This window comes from Fusarium odoratissimum (assembly GCF_000260195.1).
Source record: "Fusarium odoratissimum NRRL 54006 unplaced genomic scaffold supercont1.1, whole genome shotgun sequence".
Taxonomy (NCBI): domain Eukaryota; kingdom Fungi; phylum Ascomycota; class Sordariomycetes; order Hypocreales; family Nectriaceae; genus Fusarium; species Fusarium odoratissimum.
In genome coordinates, this window is record NW_022158687.1 from 3,400,412 (window position 1) to 3,419,415 (window position 19,004).

Sequence of the window (19,004 nt, forward strand, 5' to 3'; positions counted from 1 at the left end):
ACTCGACTTCGCTAGATGAATGGATAATGCTCAGCCTAAGGTAGGTGAGTATTTGGAAAGGTCCAAGCGCCGTCGAAGGGTAAGTGCCTTGAGGGAATGGTGTTGGCAATGGATATTAAGAAGGAGTGGAGGGTCATTCGACGAGCACATGAGGGAAACTCGCTTCCATAGGTAGGACCAAATTCAAGAGGAAACTGCGTTTAATAACTCAATGGAAAAATGAATTCATAGGTATGTCCGATTCGTGGCTAGTTTACAACCCTATTCCTCCTTCTGTGCCAGTTTGGCCGCTTTCCGCTCCTCCTCCTGAATATGCTTTTGTCGGTAGTGCTCAACAACGTAGTCCATGTTGGCCAGGTGGCCAGCGACATTGTTTCGGGGAGCATACGAAGTCATGGCCCTGTTTCTCTGGTTAGTAATGGCTCTTGTAGCAGTTACTTTCCGTCACTGGGGAGAAGGTGGCAGCCTCCGTTAATTAACGGCCAGTGGTATCAGGTGAACGAACTCGGGATAGGCAACATCAACAAATCGGTGCTTGTTGCCGCCGTTTTCAAAAAGGTTTCGGTCGTAACCAGCCTGCTCCATGGCCTTTGTGTGAAGCGCATTGATATCCTCCCAGTCCTTTCCACGGGAAGTGTACTTGTCGATGAGGCTGAGGATTGAGGACTGCTCGCCCTCCTGAGGAACGAATTGGTAGACGAGAACGGAGCCGAAGAAACCGCCGACAGCGAGGAGAGAACCGGTCTAGGGACCATGATCAGTATACTATGTTCAATTGAAGCCATCCAAGTGCCTTGGTGTCGGCGTGGGCTCCGTGGTGCAAGCTAGTGTGACTTGACATACGCTGAACGACTCGTTGACTTCTGGGGCCTTGTGATGGGCATGGGCGTCGGAGGCGTAGGTTCGCGCCGTCCTTTGCAGCTGGCGAGCCGCGCCGGCTACCCTCTGTCGTGCGACGAACATGTTGGGCGGGTTGGGCAGCGTTCAATTGAGCGATTGATTGTGAGGCTCTCGTGGGAAGAAGCCGCACCAAGATCAACAGGTGAGGTTGTCGCCGGTCCGAGGTGTTTACGTAAGGCAGTTTAAGTGGTTGGCCAATTGGATTGAAGATGTTTACCATTGGCTACTCCATTGCGAGCATGGCATGGAGTGAAGAATCCACAGAACTTGTCAAAGAGAGGCAAGAAAACTTATGACCTCTTTTTTAAGTGATAAAAAGACTTAGGAAATTTGTAATATCTCAGCAAGCCCTTATATCAGTTTATCTCAGCATCTTGATTTAATGTCAGAAATTTTCTTGCTCCCCGAGGCTTGCATATATATATATATATATATATATAAGAAGAAAAGTCGACATTTTTTGTAAATGTTTCCGCGGGCATGCTGCTCTCCTGTGGCTTCTTATGTTTTCTCATGAGCTTATACTTGATCAGCAGTGACATGAATGTCTGTCTTCGGGTGCTGTCAGGTATGTGACTATTGGGTCTTATTTAAGAGCATGATGGATTCTCTACCTTCTCAAAGTCGCTGAAGAACCAGATAGCGCGCATAAGAATATTAACATATCAAAGCTTTGCTACCCCCGACACCTCTGTAACAATAAATGACATATAGCTTATATATCCAGAGCTTGTACCTCATCCATCGTTGTAAGCGACAAGAGCTGGTTCCTCGAGTTGCGCCGCAATTTCTCTACTTAAGCATCACCTACCCGGGAGCGATATCAGTTTCATATAACTTAGCACGACATTTTGCGATATACGTCAATCAGCGCATTATTAGTGATAAGATTCTGGTCATCTCTTCTCGTCTCTTGGCGGCTCATCGGCCTTGCTCGAAACTTATTGTATCACTTTGTTATCAAGCGGTTGGCACACAATTGTCGGGTAACCGGTTGTTGAGCATTGGTTCCACCTCAAGTTTGGACGAAATGAGCCGAAAGGAAATCAACCAATAACTCCAGATTCTAAAGCTGTCAACCTCGATGTCGTTTCCTCTACATTTCTAGCTATGAACCATACCTGAGCAAGATCATATAATCAGCCCTGCTCTTTCGGGGGTTGAATGGCGAAGATCTAGCCTTCTGAACTCCCAAGGCTGCCAAAGTGGAACGCAGCAACAGTAGCCTGGATTACTTTCTCCGGTACTACGAACATCATCACAAGAGAATTGATGAACCCAGCTATGATTAAAAGCTTTGGAGGATAAATCCAAAACCTGTTCATCAGAAGTGGCTGAAGCTACCACAAGGTTTAGCAAGATCGACGTGACTAGCCCCAAAGTGTGTGTCATGCCTCTTCTGGCGTTCTCTGATAGTAGACAGTGACAACATGAAGCCCGTCAGATCAATTTGAGGTTGCTCTGAGCTGTCAGTCAATGGATTGAATGGAGCCAGCGAAGCGGTCATGAACGTTCTTCCAAATCCTGGCAGTTGAGATGGAGATTCTGGCTCATCCAATTCGTCCATAGCAAGCTCAGAGGGCCACTCAGCAGTATCCGGGGAGACCAATTGGGACAAAAGTCAATGAAGATGGCTGGTCTAGAATATGACGGAAGAGGTGCAATGCATATGCGGCGCCTCGATCAAGATGACACTCCAGTACTTTGGCTCCATGCAGGACCACGCCATGGTTCTGAGTGACCATCGTAATGATAAGACTTAAAGTTAAATGGTTTTCCTGATGACGGAAGATGGAGCCTTTGAAGACAAATAATGGCTGATACTCAAGATCTCGATTAAGTGGGCATCAGGCAAATGTATCAGCTGAGAGCCATGTTCCTTTGTGAAACCTGATCGAGATTGTTATTGCATGATGGGCGGAGATATTGGGCCGGTGATTTGCGTTGGAACGAAATCGATGGAAGCAATGGAGAATGCTGGTTGTTTGTTGGATGTTGACTTTCAGAAGTACCGTATGTACAAACCTGCAGGCGGACGATTTCCCCCTGTCTCACGTAGATTCTACATCATCCCGTGTTTTTGACAGGCAGCAAGGGGCAAACATCTTGCAGCAAACCATAGGACGCCCTTTGTCAGGTATCGTTTTTGACGAAGCGATGCCATGATGAGGCATGACGTGAAAATACTGATACAAGCTCCCCAGTCAGGTCATTCATGATAAGAGATCATGAAACGCCATGTGATAGAAGGAAAAAAGGTACCCTGGTTATGCGTGTAAGAGGCAAAAGCCCATCTAGAATGCTAAGCTTGGTGTGCGCGCCAAGTTTAGTTACAATGGATCATACTTGGCCATACCTATCAGAGACCTTCCCCGCGAAAAAAATCCCCCAGGAATGGAGTCAAGAGAGGGGAAAAGACAAGACAAGCCGAGACGCGTGTCGTCCTATCCAAAGCCGCAGACAAAACCGTGCCCTTTTTGCTTCTTGTCAGAAAGGCGAGAATACCCGCTGATGGGGGACATAGTTGCAATAAAGTGCCTCATTGTGATTGCATATCCTTGCAGTAGCTTCAGAGCCAAGGTAACCTCCGTATCATCCCTTGCAACTTATTAGTCAAGGCTCTATTTGCCTTTGGATGTTCGCAGACGGTACAATGCGGGGAAAGCTCTTTTTGCTGGTCACGGATGCATCGTTCCCTCTTGGTTATTGGCAGAAGAAGGCACACGGCACACGCTTTCAGAAAAACAAAAAAGTCTGGGCTCTGAATGAGACCTTTCAACCTACCAATTCACGGCCTCTGGGCTGACAATTTCTTGAGGCCAGACGATTAATGCTGAGCTGGCGCTGGCTCTTCAACACACACCCTTTCATCCTCCAACTGCCTTCCTTGTCTGTCGATAGTAAGTGGTTTGTACGTCCCCCAATTCTGTTCCGAGGATTCCCTTTAAGGAGATGAACAGTCATATGATGGCGTTCTGTGGTCACACACATACTCCCTCCAATTTGTCTCCCCTTGCTGTCTCTCCAATTCATTCACACAACACATACTTGGCCATCGGGTTGTCTGGATGTTTCCCTCTCCCTTTTCTGATCAAAGCCTAACTCTATTGTCCCAACGGCTACTACCTTGCCTACGTGCGTCATGCAACTGTCACTCGTGGTACTTACACCCCGAGACTTCTAGTTGAATCTTACGGAAGATTTACGAAAGGTTAAAAAGGGTCCTGGAGCCCCCTGGAATCCTGCCCTGCTTCTCTGTTTGTTTGGTTGGATAAAAACATTCTTCGACACACCTTCTACCTATGCCTGAGATACGTCCAAGCCTCCTTCAACAATATAAACAACATTCGCAGCTGCGCCTCTGCGTGCTTACGTTGTCGATACACAACGAGGCCTCACCATATCTGTGTTACAGCTAAATAACCAGTCTTTTGACCGTTTCAAAAATTATTCTTTATTAAGCTTCACGGCTATCTATCAACAACCTTACTTCTAAGAAGCACCTTGCCTCCACATCCCAACGTTTTACATACCATCCCTCCCTTCCATCCATCCTTACATACTGCAACTACAAATACAACGTGCCTACATACGTTTACCACATACTACTGCATACTTCCCCCTACATATTCTTCCATTGTACAACCACATCTCATCAACATGTGCCATACCGTAATCGCCCAGCGGATATGCAAGGATTGCCGCCATAGCCTTGGTGAGACGGTCATCGACTTCACCCGCTGCGCTCGTAAATGCTCGAGCCCGTTCTACTGCCTTACCCCTGAGCCTCAGATGGAGCTATGTAACCTATGTACGGCGACGGCGACACTATCTACACCGGTACTCGCACAACATGCTCTCGAGGATACTACCACTGCTGCTGCAGCGGCAGCGGCTTCAGCTGGCGCAAGGCTCTACGATCACTCCATCGCAAAGGCAGCAGCATATCCGGGACCTGGAGTAACCCATCACACTGCAGCTCATTAAGACATTCTCCATGGACCACCTCGACGGTGGCTTTTGCTACGATATCGACATTTAGGGCGTTTATTTATGTAAGATCTTGAGGGAAATTGAAACGACGAAACGAAATTCCACAAAAATAGTGCATTTGGGAATGGATATGGGTATGACACGGGCAACCGGCACAGGATCACAGGCGCATGAGGACGGACAGCATTCATCAATGCTCTACTTGCTACACATCAAATCACATCATTTTATTTTATTCTACACACTTGATTTCGTATGTAGTGCCACACAGGCACAAAACCCCGGTGAGGGCCACTCTACTGGTATGAGATGGAACCGGAGGACTGGTCAATGGTACCGAACCAAGAGCTGGGGCAAGGGTGTACAGATGAATCAGAACCACAATCGTTGACTGACAGCAATAAGCTGAGTAAGATGAAATAGCCAAAGAACAATAAAAATTTGATCAGGATGGAAAACATTGTATTGTATTGTATTATCCAGGCGAATCCCTCATCTCAAAATTCGAGTTTGGTCGGCTATGGCTCAGCGCCATCAAGCCCCTGTTCTGCGGGCGAGCGGGCGGGTGTCCGGCTCCTGTTCCGTCCCGCTACTAGACCACCTATCAAGTTTGAGATAAGGTAAGGTACGGGCAACAAATGTGAGACTTTTGAATGGATCTCTCAGGACCGCTCAATAGGTTGGTTCCAACTTCATGCTCAATTTGTCCGGGTACAAAGTCAGCTTGTTGACTTCTAATTCGCACAAGCTCAGCTCTCTTGATTGTAAGAAGTGCGAATAAATGCATGTGTACTCCGCATGTATGCCCTAAACATCAAGGTAGTACCCTGAAACACTGAACCGATCAGCAACTGCACTTTCATCGAGATACACTAACAAAAACGCAGGGAACAACCCCTCAATCACAGACAGTCACAAACCACAATCACAATTACTCACTCACGCGCTCACATATAACACAAGCCGCCTGTTGCACCGAATAAACACAGTCGTCCTCATGACTCGGAAAGCTCGTCTGGCTGCAAGGGGACGGTTACCTGAGTTCCTTCTCAGAGCTGTGAACCACAAGTATTAAGGGGATATTACGCGTCGACACCTCGCAGACAAGTAGCTACTACTGCCTATCCTGCCCGCATCGCGAAGATTTGTTTATCCAGTTGTTGGCAAGAAGGCAGTGGCCACCCGAGGCTGCGGTTCACGGACCAGACTGGAGATCCAATTGCAGGTGGGAGATAGGCAGTACCTTACCTTACCTTACCTTATTTCATGGGTATCTATATTCATCCATCAAATCCATGCAAGCGCAAACGGACTTTTTCACTGCAAGGCTTTGGGGGGTTTTCAACAACGATCCTTCCTTCACTGACCTCATGGCACAGCTGTTTGCATTCACTGGAGCCTTCTTTCCCAACGTTGCAAACTTACCTTTCCTTAAAAGTTCTTTTTCAACGTCTTCGCCATGGCTTCAACAAAGTTTGCACATCCAACACCATTTCTGGTTACAACCTCACCGCGACTTGAACCACCACCTTTAAGTTGCAAACACACTTATCAGCATTATACCAATACCCATACTTCGATACCTGCCATGAGTACTCTGTACGGAGTCATCGAGAGGGCCAACAAAGCCGGCCTTCTCGATGAGTATGCACGTCTGTGGAAGTTGTTTATCGAAGGTATCGACGAAGTTGTGGGATATGTTCGCGAGGAAGACTGCATGAAGATTCAGTGGGACGTTAAATGGTTTCATTGCGAAACGGTTAATAAGAAAGGCGACGAAGTTCGGAGAATTACCATCGTAAGGAATAACAACTACCTTGCTGCAGAGGGGTTTTCCCACATCCCCTCTCCTGAAGAAGCTTGCAAAATCGCATTTCAAAAGCTCTTAGCTGCCAACGCTGACAAGTTCCCCGCCTTCGGTGTGTGGAAGATGACGAAGGAAGCAGATCAAGAGTATTGCCCGATACACCTAGCTGACCCAGGAGTCAACGTCTTACCCTTGCGCATTCCTTTGCCATTACGAGGAGTCCTGGGGGTCTTAACGGTGGGCGTCCATCTCAATGTCTACAGAGTAAAGGAGGAAGATGGCAAGGAAACCATTGATCAAATTTGGGTCTCACATCGTTCCAAAGATCCCAACTACAGCTATCCTGGGATGCTAGATCAGATCGTAGCTGGAGGCGCGGATACCAACGACACGATCGAGGGGCAACTAGCTCCTTGCAAGACGCTGGCACGTGAGGCAAGAGAGGAGGCTGGGTTGACTATCGACCACTTGACACGACAAGTATTCTTTGAGGAAATGGGGGGTGATGATGGGGACAAGAAGAAGAAGAGGCGTATCCTTGTTGGGACCGTAGAGAGGGCTTCGTCCATTACGTTTTTCGACCTCAAAGACGAGAGTGCGGGTGACCTCTACAACAATCACCTCGAACCCGGCCTGCGATTCGTCTACGATCTCAAGATCACCAACCCAAGCTTTCGACCGAAAAAGATGGAGAGCGCAATCGAGAGATTTGAGCCCATGGGAGTATCTCAAGTAACGGAAAGCCTGAGCAGCAATCGATGGAAGCCTAACTGCGGACTGGTGATGCTGGACTTTATGGTACGACATGGGCTCGTCACCAAACATGATGAGAGCCGATTCGAGCGTATCAAGAATGACCTACGCCGGCCGCTGTGCTTCGCTTTCCTGACGGAATTACACAGAATCACTAAAGGGTGGTAAGGAGCTTGGTCACACAATCGAAGGAGACGGCACGGTATTCAAATTGTGGAATAGGTGACCGAGAACAAAAGTCGAATTGTATTTGCATGGGCAGGCGATGGTTTGTGTACAGCAGTGTGACATGATCGACTATTATTAATGCACTTGCTTTGTCTCCCTCATCCTGTGATGTTTACCCGCTCAGACGGTCGATTCTTCTGCGAGTCGCGGAAAATCAGCGAAGCCGTGTACCTCGAGCTCTTTGCCTCGGATCTTGACGGGAGGCGCAGGTAAAAGGGTGAAGCAGATGCGACAAACTTCAGTTCCAGTGTTCTTCCAAGCGTGATTAGTTCCCCTCTGGATGATAATGTCACCTCTGCGGAAGGTCTTTGTGGCCCCATTGTCGAGGATACAGTCAATCTCGCCGTCAACGATAATGCCATAGTCAACACTTGCAGTCCGATGCATGATAGCGGGGAAGCCAGGCCAGAAGTCGACAACCCGAAGGGCAGAGCCAGAAGCTGGAGCAATGTCCTTCTCGGTGGGATTTTCTCTGTATGACTTGAGGTCGTTGTCACCTGTCAGGGTGTTGGTGTCATCCTCGTTCACGTATGAGACGTGAGTCGTGAAGCCACCGCTGCGGTTCCCCTCAACTTGAATGGGGATAGTCTCATCCCAGATGGCGTTTCCGTTGGAGTCATGGGTGGTGATGAATCTCTTGACGGGAGGGAGTGGTTTGGCTTCGGAAAACATCTTGATGAGAAGTGTTTTGTTGATTTGCAACTATGTTGGTTGTTTTGTGGTGTTTGAGAACTTTGATCTTTTGCTTGCTTGCTTGCTCGGTTGATGGTGATGATTATCTTGATAGGAGGAGAAACACTTGTTCCTTTATACTCTTATCTGGCTCCATGACGAATATTGCACTTCTAAGCAAATGGCATGAGACGGTATGTTCCTTGAGAAATGCGATCCTGTACGGTTAGGTTCTGCATGATAATTAGCCAATCAGGCTTTATCTCTGTCACTTTCACGATAGATTTCTTTTACAAAGCACGGGTCAGTGTTTCGCAGGCCGGTCTCATCTTGAAGCTTTGAAATCTCGCTGTTCCGTGGAGTTTCTCTCCAGTGCTGGTGTTGGGACAACATTGGTAAGCACCCAGATCCTTCGACAGGGGGTTGTCGTTTACTTGCCGTTTCGGCTATAATTCTCTGGGTCATCTCCATTGAACCAACCTCTCACTCCACGAGGCAAAGCTGGGTCGATAAGGGTCTTCGTCTTGACGGAAACACTACATGACAGAGCACGGAGTTGTCGGCGTGAAAGAAGATGTTTTACAACTCAGCTTACGGCGCTTTGCCAGTAAGTTTCGATAGTGCCGTTACAGCATTGACTTTTGAGTGTAAGTTAACTGAAGCTTTGCTGTTGACAACTATTTGCAGGGCGTTCTCTGGCTGCCAAAGACATTAAAGGTGTGCAACTGTGCACTAGCCTGGAAATTAGCTTCGTATAATCTTTCCGTGGCTATGTTTGGTGGTAAGCCAAGAAATTCAAGGCTGAGATACAACGGCCAACTAGAGAACGAGGAGATGAATACCGAAGACTGACTACCGTGTTCTAGGCCGTGGCTATCAATTGATGTTCTATTTGTAGCCCATGATGAATTCACGATGCACAGCAAACACTCTTTGGTGGTTTGCGATGCGACGTTAATTGTCCCCCCCAATGGAATGGCTAATTCCGCGAGGTATCATTTGACGGGAACAGGTTCCGCCCCGTCAATCTTGCCCTCATTCAAATATTGTCTAATAAGATTAGCCAAATCCTAGCTGCATCGCCGTTTCCCCAAGCCTTGCACGCTATGCTGTGCAAGGCTAGTCGTCAAGTCGATAACGCCCTCAGAGGGTTAGTTCCTGTTCCTCTGAGCTACCAAAGATTTTCCCCCCTGCTGGCATCCACGCCCTACAACGAGTCGACGGAGAGCAAGCAGCCATAAATCGGCTGAAATGAGACCCGACGCTGTCGTCCAGCGTCAGATTTTAGTGACTGCCCATCTATGGAGACCAAGCGGAATTGGGCTTTTATGGCCATTGCTTTTGGGACTTGAGCAATCTGCCACTCACCGAGAGGCTGATTATCCATGGTCAACCCATGCAGCAGGGTCTCAGAAGCCCACACTGTTCGGCACGGGGCGCTTCAACCACTCTCTTGGCGGTGAATTGAATGCCACCTCGGGGAACATATCGGATGGGACACTGTCTGTTTAGTCGGAAGCACAAATGGCCAGAACTGAGGCTCGAGAAGACAGTACGTAAAGTGCCTAGGTCATATGCTGTGATTAAGCTCAGCATAGCCAACCTCTGGCTCCATCTATCAAGCTTAACTCAACGCCCTTGGTGCTGTGGTATCGGGGAGCGACATGCTATTCTGGGCCACCTGTGCGAGGACCGCTTACGAGCGAGGCGCGCATACTCGCATACCCAGTTCGGCAATTTGCGTCAAAAGCCAGGCAAATAAACGGAAATCACAGGAGACCACGTCTAACTCCGCCAGCCAATGAATGGCTAGAGGCGAACGGTCGATACTTAGTGCGCTGTAAGGTGTTGCCCTGTTGCTGCTAGTTGGGTTCTCAAGGTACCTCTGTCGTACAACGCAGGTACTTTCCACAGCTATCACTCATATGGGGAAAAGTCGATGTTAGTCTTTGGTCTGATTGTTTCTATCTTTGATTACAGGGGAACCGCATCATCGGCACGAAATCATTCATGACTGCGGTTGCGGAGGTGGCTTACACTTAAACACAAACTTCCTGGCCTGACCATCTGAATGGAAACGATGTCAATTGAATTGATATACGTTGGTTAACCATGGCCCAGAGCGGACGGACCCTTGACCGCAGTCGCCCGGTCTCCTGCATGTGCATACAATAGTCTGTCTTGTCTATTCTGTGTTGAGATGCCCATATGCAGCTGTGAGGCGAGCCCGAGAGCACAGCGGCCAAACGCTTGAGGCGAAGCCAACCTGAACAACGCAACACAACGCGAGGGCATACTGGATAGAGAAATTTAGACGACGTGACGATGAGAAGATGATACGACTTTCATTGTATACAGGAACTGTTGTAGACTCTAAATCGCACTCATCCTCGCAGCAGCTATACTTAGCCTCTTCACAGGATTAATCCACCGAATGCTCCCTGCTGAATGCATTCAGCTCCGGCCTGAACTTCGGAACTCGGCTTCGACTCGAAGGATATTGCTGTTGGATCTGCTCCGCATGGTCAGCTCATCAGGATCGCTCTGCATACATCAGCCCTGGTCGAAACAGTCCAGTTGTGACTGAGCGTGACTTACAGAAGCGAATCGAGACAGATCTAGCGCCAAGCTGACCAGCAAACCACTTTGACTCACGCTGCTAGAGACTTCGAGCCAGACTGACAGAGCTGATGACGTGACCGGACACTAGAGACTCGAAGCATACCCTGTATATGTCTTTACATAGCTTTTTGATAGAAATAGAAGGACCAAATATCTCACAATATCATGCGCGGAACTCTCACCAAACTTGATCGCTCAATCGTACATGGTGAGTCTTTCGTCTCTGCGTCGAACAAACTGCCTAGCTAGTATCCACCAATGTGCTAGTCATGGCTTCAACAGCCTGGTAATTTTGTTGGTTCTGTCTTCAACATTGAGGTGCTGTACGGCGAGTATTCCCTCTGTACTCCATACGCCTACTCCATATCCAGGCTTAGGATTCGCTCGTGTGTCGTCTCTGTCTTCAGCACCCCAGCAGAACGATCCGTAACCACCTCTTTTCGTAGTAGTATGATGCTGTTGGTTCTGTTATCACATTCATGTCTGAGTCGTAAACGCGCAGAAGTTCACTGACTTAACCTCTTCGAGTATTCAGTCGCATGATGATATGGTTGTATCTTCAGCAACCTGGTAGAACGTCTGTGTTTCTCTCTTCAACTATCCTCTTTCGTAGAAGCATCATGCTGTTGGTCCGTCTTCAACGTTCACGAGACTACTGTTCAGAAATAACCGTATTTATCCCTGCACGAGAACCAGCCTGCGTGTAAGTCAAGAGGTAAGAACAAGTATAAAAGAGAGATGATTCTCGGGTGAAAGATATCTATCATCCTCAACACATTCTCACTCAATCATCTCATCTCATCTCATCTCCCGTTACTATCAAACACCAAAGCAAGTCTCTTCAATATGAAATTCAGTACCGCCTTCGCCAGCCTTGTTGCTTATTGTGCCATTGGCGTCCACGCAATGCCATCCAACCAAGAGACAGCATCTGAGCTCATCAACCGTAGCAAAAACACACTGGAGAAACGAGCATGCTACAGGGGGAAGAAGGACTACGGCTGCGACAAAGGATGGTGTTGGAAGAGATGCGGCGGCGGAAATGGAAATGTAGGCGTTGGTGGCCCGTGGTGCTGGGCCAAATGGAACTGGGGATGGGGTGAAGGAAACTGGGTCTCTTGTCACTATGATAGCGACTGCAAGAAGGCCTTTGCTGGTGAGGCCGACTGTGCTTGGGGCAATTGTGAGGGCTGTGGATGCAGCTGTTGAGGTTGGAAACGGAACCTCTCATGAGCTCACGAGAAATACGGGATTAGGTAACGAACTTGTTGTCTCACAACCTATGCGTTCATCACTTGAATTTCCACGTGATAGTCACAATAACAGTCAGTGTCAGTGACTACTATCGAGGTAATTGCTGGCTGTTGGCCGACGTCGGGGTTACATAAGCCTGATCTGTCGAGAGACTGAACCTCCTCTTGAAAGTTGGGTTGTTTCTTGAGCTACCTGGGGCTGAGTTTCAAAAGGCTGAACAGATGCTAACACCCTTGTAAGTTGCAACCCCATTCTACCATCCACCAAGCTTTTCAATTCGAACAGGGGTCAGTTCAGCTCGATGCACTAAAGATCCCTCGCGCCAATGATCACCTACCAGCAACGCCACTAGGCGCAGGGATCTCACTGGAGTGAGCAGGGGCTGTGATTTTGGTACGCTCAGAAGACAGAAAAGTCCCTGGGCTGTGGCCATTGATCTCGTCTAGTCCCATCAAGGCTCACCCCTGTCGTAGGTACCCCGACACCACATGCGTGTATGTACTTGGACGGTGCGCCCAATGTACCTCACAGACGGCGTGTCGATGGCCTGCAAGTCTTCGTCGGGGCCGAATTGCACCTTTTGGCCCAAAATAGTACAGGCGGACGAGAGACAAAATCCCCATTGACCCCTGCCTTACATTGCAATTTCTCCTCTGTCAAATACACATCGTCGCTGTGCTACGAAGTTGGTTACTGCTCCAACACGGTTGAATTGCTTCGTATCGCGGGGCACGAACTCACTTACACCGCAAGATATACCGTAGCTACGAAGCGAAACTCATCTCGCCCCTTGGCTAGCAGAAATCAGGCAGTCGCATAAAAGACCTCGAAAGATAAACCGAATTCCTCAGCCATCAGAAGATCGATCGAATACCTCCTACCTTATCGAATCGAAGTACAACAACACTAGACTACGATGCATCGCTCTGCTACTCTCCTTGCTCTAGGAGCACTTAGCTCAACCGCTACCGCCGCTTGGTTGAATTCGAACCAAGAGAGATCATGGGAACCTCCCCGACAGACTGGAGTATTTGGGGAGGAAGCTGAACTGGGTCAGGTTGCCATGGGATGGTCACCAGTACCAACCGGTGCCCCCAAACTTGCCGGTGCCATGGACATGGGCTTTGCCTTGGGCAAACGAGCCGTGACAGACAATACCTGTGGCTACGATACAGTAGGAAGTGAGTCGATACCTGAGCGTGCATCTTCGCGAAGCCGCAGACATAGCCCTGGACAGACAAGACCAGGGGCTCGATTTCCAAGTGTTCTACACTAACATGACCGGCAATAGACTCCTTTACGTGTACAAACACCTTATCCGCCACCTGCACCTTGTCCGATGGTTATGTTGGCTGCTGTGATACTGCGAGATCTTGCAACTCGGTCAAGACAACTTGCATCCCCTACTCGCGATCTCGTGACGAATGCACATCCTTTTCAGACCTTCATACTCTCTGTTGGTACGTGCCTGTTATTCAATCAAGAAACGCAAGGTCGATTGATTTGTTACTAACTTGATATTAGTGGCCAGCGTGATCGTCCCAATTGCTTTGAGTGGGTTGCGACCACAGGCGTCGACGAGTTTACATTATTCGACTGCGCTGCCGGCAACGGCACTTCTGTCCTGCTTTTGTCTGACCCTTTGGCTCTATCTTCGACCTCAGGCGACGATTCATCCACTACTGATAACCCCTCTACGACCACCGACGACGGATCATCTACAACGACCAGTGCTGCGGCAACCTCCACAAGTGCTGATAACGGTGGTGGCGGTAGCAGTACCAACGTTGGCGCCATTGCTGGTGGTGTTGTCGGTGGTGTCGCTGCTCTCGCTCTCGTTGGCCTCGCTGGTTTTCTTCTGTTCCGCCGTCGAAACAAGACAACTCCTGCTGCTGCTACTACTACTCCCGGCGATGGTACACAAAACCAACCTTCCATGGCCCAAGGACCCCAGAGCCCAGGACCCAGCTTCGTTCCTTCATCGCCTTCCAACGCCGCCTACCCCTCAGGAGTCCCCTCAAACTACCAGGGTGGCTACCAGCAGGCATACGACCCCTCATTGGCGGCTCCCTACGGTCAACCCCAAGGATACCAACAGCCTGGATACAGCGGCTACTCTCCTCAACCCCAGAACTTCCAGGGCCAGTACCCTCAGCAAACGCAGTATCCTTCTCAGTATGGCGTCGGCGGCTATGGAGCTCCATCTACATCACCCCCTCCTCATTTCACGCCCAGCCCGGGTCCCAACAAGGACGGCCCCGAGGGCGCCCCTCAACAGCATGTTCAGGAACTACCTGCTGTTCAACCTTTGGGAAATGAGGGCAACCGAGCTGAGCTCAGCTAGATGTGTCGTTAATGGTTTCATGGGAGTAATGGGAGTTTCATTCTGGACGACGGAGGATTCATAAAGATAGCAGGTTCTTTTTACAAAGACAAGTGAGATTTCACAGTTGAAGGGATTTGCATGGATATTTGATTGCATGAGTTGCTATATTTCTGTTCTCAGAACGAACCTAATGGTTTATTAGTTGACGAATCTAAAAACATGATAATGCCTAAGTCAAACTTGCTCAATTAGTGAAGTCATAAAGTGAATATGCTAATAATAAAACCATTCTGACCGTTAGTCACCATTACTTCAGAAATTCACTGCCAAGCTGACATATTACGCATGTCGGTTAGTTTCCATCTGCTTTCCAACAGCCTTGTTCCACCATTCTTCCCAGTCAAGGACCTTACGACCAAGTCTCGCCTCCTCAGCTGCAAAGACCATAGCATGGCTTCGCAGCACCTCATCAAGAGTGCACCCAATAAACTCATCTTGAGCACGAGGAGCCTCCCAGTCATGGTTCTTGACACGATCACATGCCATGACAAACTGGCGTGTCAGACCCAAGTCTCCGCCACCATGGCCAAGATCTTCGACACGAGGATGATATGTCTTCACCTCGCCTGTGTTGAAGTCCTCAACAACGATGCGACGTGAATTGGCGTGAACCTCGCCATGTTCGCCGTAAAAGTTAGAGTAACGTTCGCAGATCTTTGTTGTCTGAGCGACCATATGCAGAGTAGCTGTCTTTGAAGGCTTGGTGGACGCAGGCCAGGTAATGGTGACGAACTGGTCGTCGCAGACATTGTTGTCAGCTTCAAAGACACAACGGCCGAACCAGTTACGGGCTTGGATCTCCGACTTTGGTGTAGAGTCGTTGTAGTCTTCCTCCAGAGCCTTGATCAACATCTCTTCCTTCTTCTGGTGGGAGGGGTAGTCTTCAATGTCATGGACGACGATACTGACTGGCCATCTTGTGTTGCCGGCCTGCAAGCCCTTGAGTTTGGGGCCCAGGTAAATGTTCTTTGCAGAGAATTTGCACCCTTCGTCTCCGAGGGGGCATTTCATGCAGTTTGTCGCCGATCCTGCAGCCTTGGGCTTACGACTTTTCTTGAAGAGATGAAGGTTCCCAACAGATGAGACCGTTTCAGGGAGATGTGGCTCTCCCTGCCCTGGTTTCTCAGGAGAGCAGAGCAGCCAGAGCAAAAGATCGATATCGTGGCAGCTCTTAGTCAACAAGGATGGGGCAGTGGTATTCTCGTTGCGCCAGTTTCCCCTGACATATGAGTGCGTGAAGTGCCACCAACCTATTCATATTATAGTCAGTTACATATCAAGCATCGGCTTGTATTTTCGAGGGGATCTCTGATTTTGTGCCATTTTTACTGACCTACGGGCTCTGTGTGTACGGCGCTTGAAATTTCGCCGATGACACGGTCCTCAATGAGAAGCTTGCGGAGCAGGATGTTGTGTGGGCTGTATCGCAGCACATGGCCGATTGAGAAGATCTTGGTGGATTGGGAGGGACGCATGGCCTTGTACATGTCGACACAATCTTGAAGGGAACATGCAAGAGGCTTCTCACACATAATGTGTAACCCAAGTGGTGCAAGACCGACGATAACCTCACGGTGCATCTCGTCGAGCACGCAAACAAAGACTCCATCAACACCTTCCGGTACATTCTCTTCACCCGAAGCAGCTCGCCTTCGACGATCCTGCTCATATGCAAAGAATTCTCGCCAGTCATGGAAAGACTGGCCTTCTCCAGGGGAACCGTCACCCCAGATGTGAGCTCGGCCGAGGGACTCGCGCTTGAACTTCAAGGGTTCAGCAACAGCGGCGACAACGCCATTGGATACGCTGTCAATTGCAGCGGCGTAGTTCTGCCCTCGTGATCCAGCACCGATGATGAGGAAGCGTGGTGGTGTCACTGACATCTCAGGCTTGGGAGGGGGTTTGGAGACAAGAGTCTCTGGCTGTGGTTGGGCATCTCCATCTTGGGTTTTGGTAAGCTTTGTTAAGAGGTTCTTCAGTTGAGACATGTTAAGCAATGAATAATCTGAAATCAAGTGGTGAAAGTGTGTAAATACGAAAATGTTTGTTTATATGTGTTCAAGGCTGGTAAAGTTAAGTATCTGCCTTGAGGGGAATTAAATGAAGAAGCCAGACATCCGATGTGATTCGCAGATGCCTCGCAGGCAGCACAATTGGAGAGAACTATTGTCGTACGGAGAATCTCTGCTGAATAATCACAAACAAAAAGAACTATGATGCTGTAATACGTATTCTCAGTTGAGGCTGAAAGTTGTCTCTTTGTGGAATTGTTTTCGTATATCGTGCGGTTGAAGTTGACAGTGACGGCCAATGAGGCAGAGCTCATTAATACACGCAACGTTCCAGCGCATTGATTAACTGTAGGTATACACTAACTGGAAGTTTAACGGGCTCTGAATGGATCATACCCCACTACTCGAGTACTGATCTCTCATGAGAAAAGCCAGATTCAAACATCAACGTTACATTGCAACCACCCAAAACTCACAACAATGTCGACAGTAGCAGAAGTACAGGCTGATAACCAGCCTAAGAGCGCCAGCGATGATCCTCTTGTCTGGATTGACTGCGAGGTATGTACTGCTACATGGTACAAGGGGCTTCAACTCACATCATCGACAGATGACTGGCCTGGATCAAGACAACGACGAAATCATCGAGATCTACTGTATTATCACCACAGGAAACCTCGAGATTCTTGATGAGGAGGGGTTCCACGCCATCATCCACTTCCCCCAGTCCCGTCTTGACCAGATGGACGAATGGTGCACAAAGACACACGCAGACTCTGGCCTCACCGCTGCTGTTCTCGAATCCACAACTACTCCGGAGCAAGCCGCAGACGCTCTGTATGAGTACATAACACGCTTCATCCCTGAGCGCAAACGTGGTCTTCTTGCGGGTAACAGCGTGCATTGCGATAGGGCGTTTCTGCGACGTGAACCCTACAAGCGGGTCATGAGACATCTGCATCACAGAATTCTTGACGTGAGTTCTATCAAGGAGGCTGCAAGACGCTGGGCAGCCAAGAGGATTGTGAATAAGGTTCCCAATAAGAAGGGTCTGCACAAGGCGAGGGATGACATTCTGGAGAGCATTGAGGAGGCTAGATACTATAGGGAGGTCATCTTCAGGCCGACGTTTGACGCTGTGCCTGCCAAGAACAAACCCAACAAAGGGAAATAATGGCTTAATCATAGCCTTTCATTGGAAAAGGTGGGTTATAGATAGATTGGCCAATGCTCCTCATGTCGATGTGACTTTTCGAGGAGTCATGATTGAGCTCTTCAGCCATGCACTCTCCATGACATGATCAGAGCAATACTCGAGTTCATAACTGACAGATCAAATGCTCTTTTTGAATGTGTCTAACATTTTGAGAACCCAATGGGGCACCAATTACTTATTTTCGGGTTTTACTCTTGGTTCTTCTTGTTAAGTCATAGCCATATTATGTTCTCCGAGTTTCCATCATGGGGGCCGATCTCATATTTACGTGAGAATGCAGTCTCCCAACGAAACAAAGCACACTGTAACGGACTGTGTTCCTGCACATAGCTGTGCCTACATGTACAGTGCTAATTGGTTGACCCCTCCATTAGCTTGAGTGATATCATCTCATCGAACCCCACCACAGAGCTCCCTCAAGCTCCCCTCTTTTTGTCTCAGTCGCCTACCGCTATCTTCTGATTCCTTCTCCTCTTCGTGTCCTCCTCAACAATTCTCCTCGAAATTATAGCTTCTCATCTATCTTCTCTTCCCTACAGCTTGGTTCATTGATACACCACTGATATCAAGCAATCATGGGCGTCCAAACTGTTGAGTTTAAGCCCTTCCAGGACCAGAAGCCCGGAACGTATGTCTAGACCTTGACGATCCTCCCTGTTGTGTTCCCCCCACTGCCCTGGAGCTGCCGAAGAGGAATTGCTTATTTCTCTATGGCTTCAACCTCAAAGTTTCAGTTTTATCAGTTTCATCAGTTGATAGAACCTCAACTGACTTATGTCGACAGCTCCGGTCTTCGCAAAAAGGTCACCGTCTTTCAGCAGCCTCACTACAGCGAGGCCTTCATCACCAGCATTCTGCTTTCTATTCCCGAAGGAGTTGAGGGTATGAAGCCAATTGCTCTGCAACACGAGCCATGATCTGATCAATTGATAGGTTCTTTTCTTGTCATTGGTGGCGACGGCCGATACTGGAACCCCGAGGTTATCCAGCTTATTGCCAGGATTGGTGCCGCCTACGGTGTCAAGAAGCTCGTCATCGGCCAGAACGGCATTCTTTCCACCCCTGCTGCCAGTCATGTCATCCGTCTGCGCAAGGCTACCGGAGGTATCCTCCTGACTGCTAGCCACAACCCTGGTGGTGAGTTCACTGCTCATTCTGCCC

General features: G+C 48.8%; 10 protein-coding genes across 11 annotated transcripts in view; 6 read left to right on the forward strand and 4 right to left on the reverse strand.

Annotated features, from left to right (window-relative positions):
• Window positions 1-89: 89 nt before the first annotated feature.
• Window positions 90-1,153, reverse strand: FOIG_01193 (uncharacterized protein). Its single transcript, XM_031197913.1, has 3 exons — window positions 844-1,153; window positions 506-744; window positions 90-400 (listed from the first exon to the last, which is right to left on the reverse strand). The coding sequence occupies exons 1-3, from the start codon at window positions 961-963 to the stop codon at window positions 262-264; spliced, it is 498 nt and encodes a 165-aa protein (XP_031073680.1). The 5' UTR covers window positions 964-1,153; the 3' UTR covers window positions 90-261.
• A 2,478-nt stretch (window positions 1,154-3,631) lies between these two features.
• FOIG_01194 (uncharacterized protein) lies at window positions 3,632-5,384 on the forward strand. Of its 2 annotated transcripts, none has more exons than XM_031197914.1 (2): window positions 3,632-3,811; window positions 4,085-5,384. In XM_031197914.1, the coding sequence occupies exon 2, from the start codon at window positions 4,561-4,563 to the stop codon at window positions 4,885-4,887; it is 327 nt and encodes a 108-aa protein (XP_031073681.1). In that variant the 5' UTR covers window positions 3,632-3,811; window positions 4,085-4,560; the 3' UTR covers window positions 4,888-5,384. The 2 variants fall into 2 exon arrangements, with proteins under 2 accessions (XP_031073681.1, XP_031073682.1); XM_031197915.1 differs by having other exon boundaries at window positions 3,632-3,800; window positions 4,077-5,351.
• Window positions 5,385-5,535: 151 nt separating this feature from the next.
• FOIG_01195 (uncharacterized protein) lies at window positions 5,536-8,757 on the forward strand. Its single transcript, XM_031197916.1, has 2 exons — window positions 5,536-5,712; window positions 5,781-8,757. Exon 2 carries the CDS (start codon window positions 6,353-6,355, stop codon window positions 7,619-7,621), a length of 1,269 nt encoding a protein of 422 aa, XP_031073683.1. The 5' UTR covers window positions 5,536-5,712; window positions 5,781-6,352; the 3' UTR covers window positions 7,622-8,757.
• Window positions 7,676-8,734, reverse strand: FOIG_01196 (uncharacterized protein). The gene has a single exon (XM_031197917.1). The coding sequence runs from the start codon at window positions 8,351-8,353 to the stop codon at window positions 7,802-7,804; it is 552 nt and encodes a 183-aa protein (XP_031073684.1). The 5' UTR covers window positions 8,354-8,734; the 3' UTR covers window positions 7,676-7,801.
• A 26-nt stretch (window positions 8,758-8,783) lies between the features above and the next one.
• On the reverse strand, window positions 8,784-9,740 carry FOIG_01197 (uncharacterized protein; the record flags this gene model as incomplete). The annotated part of the gene is made up of 3 exons (XM_031197918.1): window positions 8,784-8,889; window positions 8,949-8,991; window positions 9,722-9,740. The coding sequence occupies 3 exons, from the start codon at window positions 9,738-9,740 to the stop codon at window positions 8,784-8,786; spliced, it is 168 nt and encodes a 55-aa protein (XP_031073685.1).
• Window positions 9,741-11,707: 1,967 nt separating this feature from the next.
• On the forward strand, window positions 11,708-12,904 carry FOIG_01198 (uncharacterized protein). The gene is made up of 2 exons (XM_031197919.1): window positions 11,708-12,306; window positions 12,527-12,904. Exon 1 carries the CDS (start codon window positions 11,822-11,824, stop codon window positions 12,182-12,184), a length of 363 nt encoding a protein of 120 aa, XP_031073686.1. The 5' UTR covers window positions 11,708-11,821; the 3' UTR covers window positions 12,185-12,306; window positions 12,527-12,904.
• A 241-nt stretch (window positions 12,905-13,145) lies between these two features.
• On the forward strand, window positions 13,146-14,573 carry FOIG_01199 (uncharacterized protein; the record flags this gene model as incomplete). Its single annotated transcript, XM_031197920.1, has 3 exons — window positions 13,146-13,410; window positions 13,521-13,689; window positions 13,754-14,573. The coding sequence occupies 3 exons, from the start codon at window positions 13,146-13,148 to the stop codon at window positions 14,571-14,573; spliced, it is 1,254 nt and encodes a 417-aa protein (XP_031073687.1).
• A 111-nt stretch (window positions 14,574-14,684) lies between these two features.
• FOIG_01200 (oxidoreductase) lies at window positions 14,685-16,926 on the reverse strand. The gene is made up of 2 exons (XM_031197921.1): window positions 15,949-16,926; window positions 14,685-15,865 (listed from the first exon to the last, which is right to left on the reverse strand). Exons 1-2 carry the CDS (start codon window positions 16,601-16,603, stop codon window positions 14,895-14,897), a joined length of 1,626 nt encoding a protein of 541 aa, XP_031073688.1. The 5' UTR covers window positions 16,604-16,926; the 3' UTR covers window positions 14,685-14,894.
• Window positions 16,927-16,969: 43 nt separating this feature from the next.
• FOIG_01201 (uncharacterized protein) lies at window positions 16,970-18,137 on the forward strand. Its single transcript, XM_031197922.1, has 2 exons — window positions 16,970-17,188; window positions 17,238-18,137. The coding sequence occupies exons 1-2, from the start codon at window positions 17,108-17,110 to the stop codon at window positions 17,799-17,801; spliced, it is 645 nt and encodes a 214-aa protein (XP_031073689.1). The 5' UTR covers window positions 16,970-17,107; the 3' UTR covers window positions 17,802-18,137.
• Window positions 18,138-18,418: 281 nt separating this feature from the next.
• The window catches only part of FOIG_01202 (phosphoglucomutase), a gene marked incomplete at both ends in the record, with an annotated part of 2,074 nt that continues 1,488 nt past the window's right edge, over window positions 18,419-19,004 (forward strand). Inside the window, 3 exons of the mRNA XM_031197923.1 lie at window positions 18,419-18,471; window positions 18,628-18,725; window positions 18,777-18,980. Of these exons, the coding sequence (XP_031073690.1) occupies window positions 18,419-18,471; window positions 18,628-18,725; window positions 18,777-18,980 (355 nt within the window). The remainder of the gene's footprint in view (window positions 18,472-18,627; window positions 18,726-18,776; window positions 18,981-19,004) is intronic.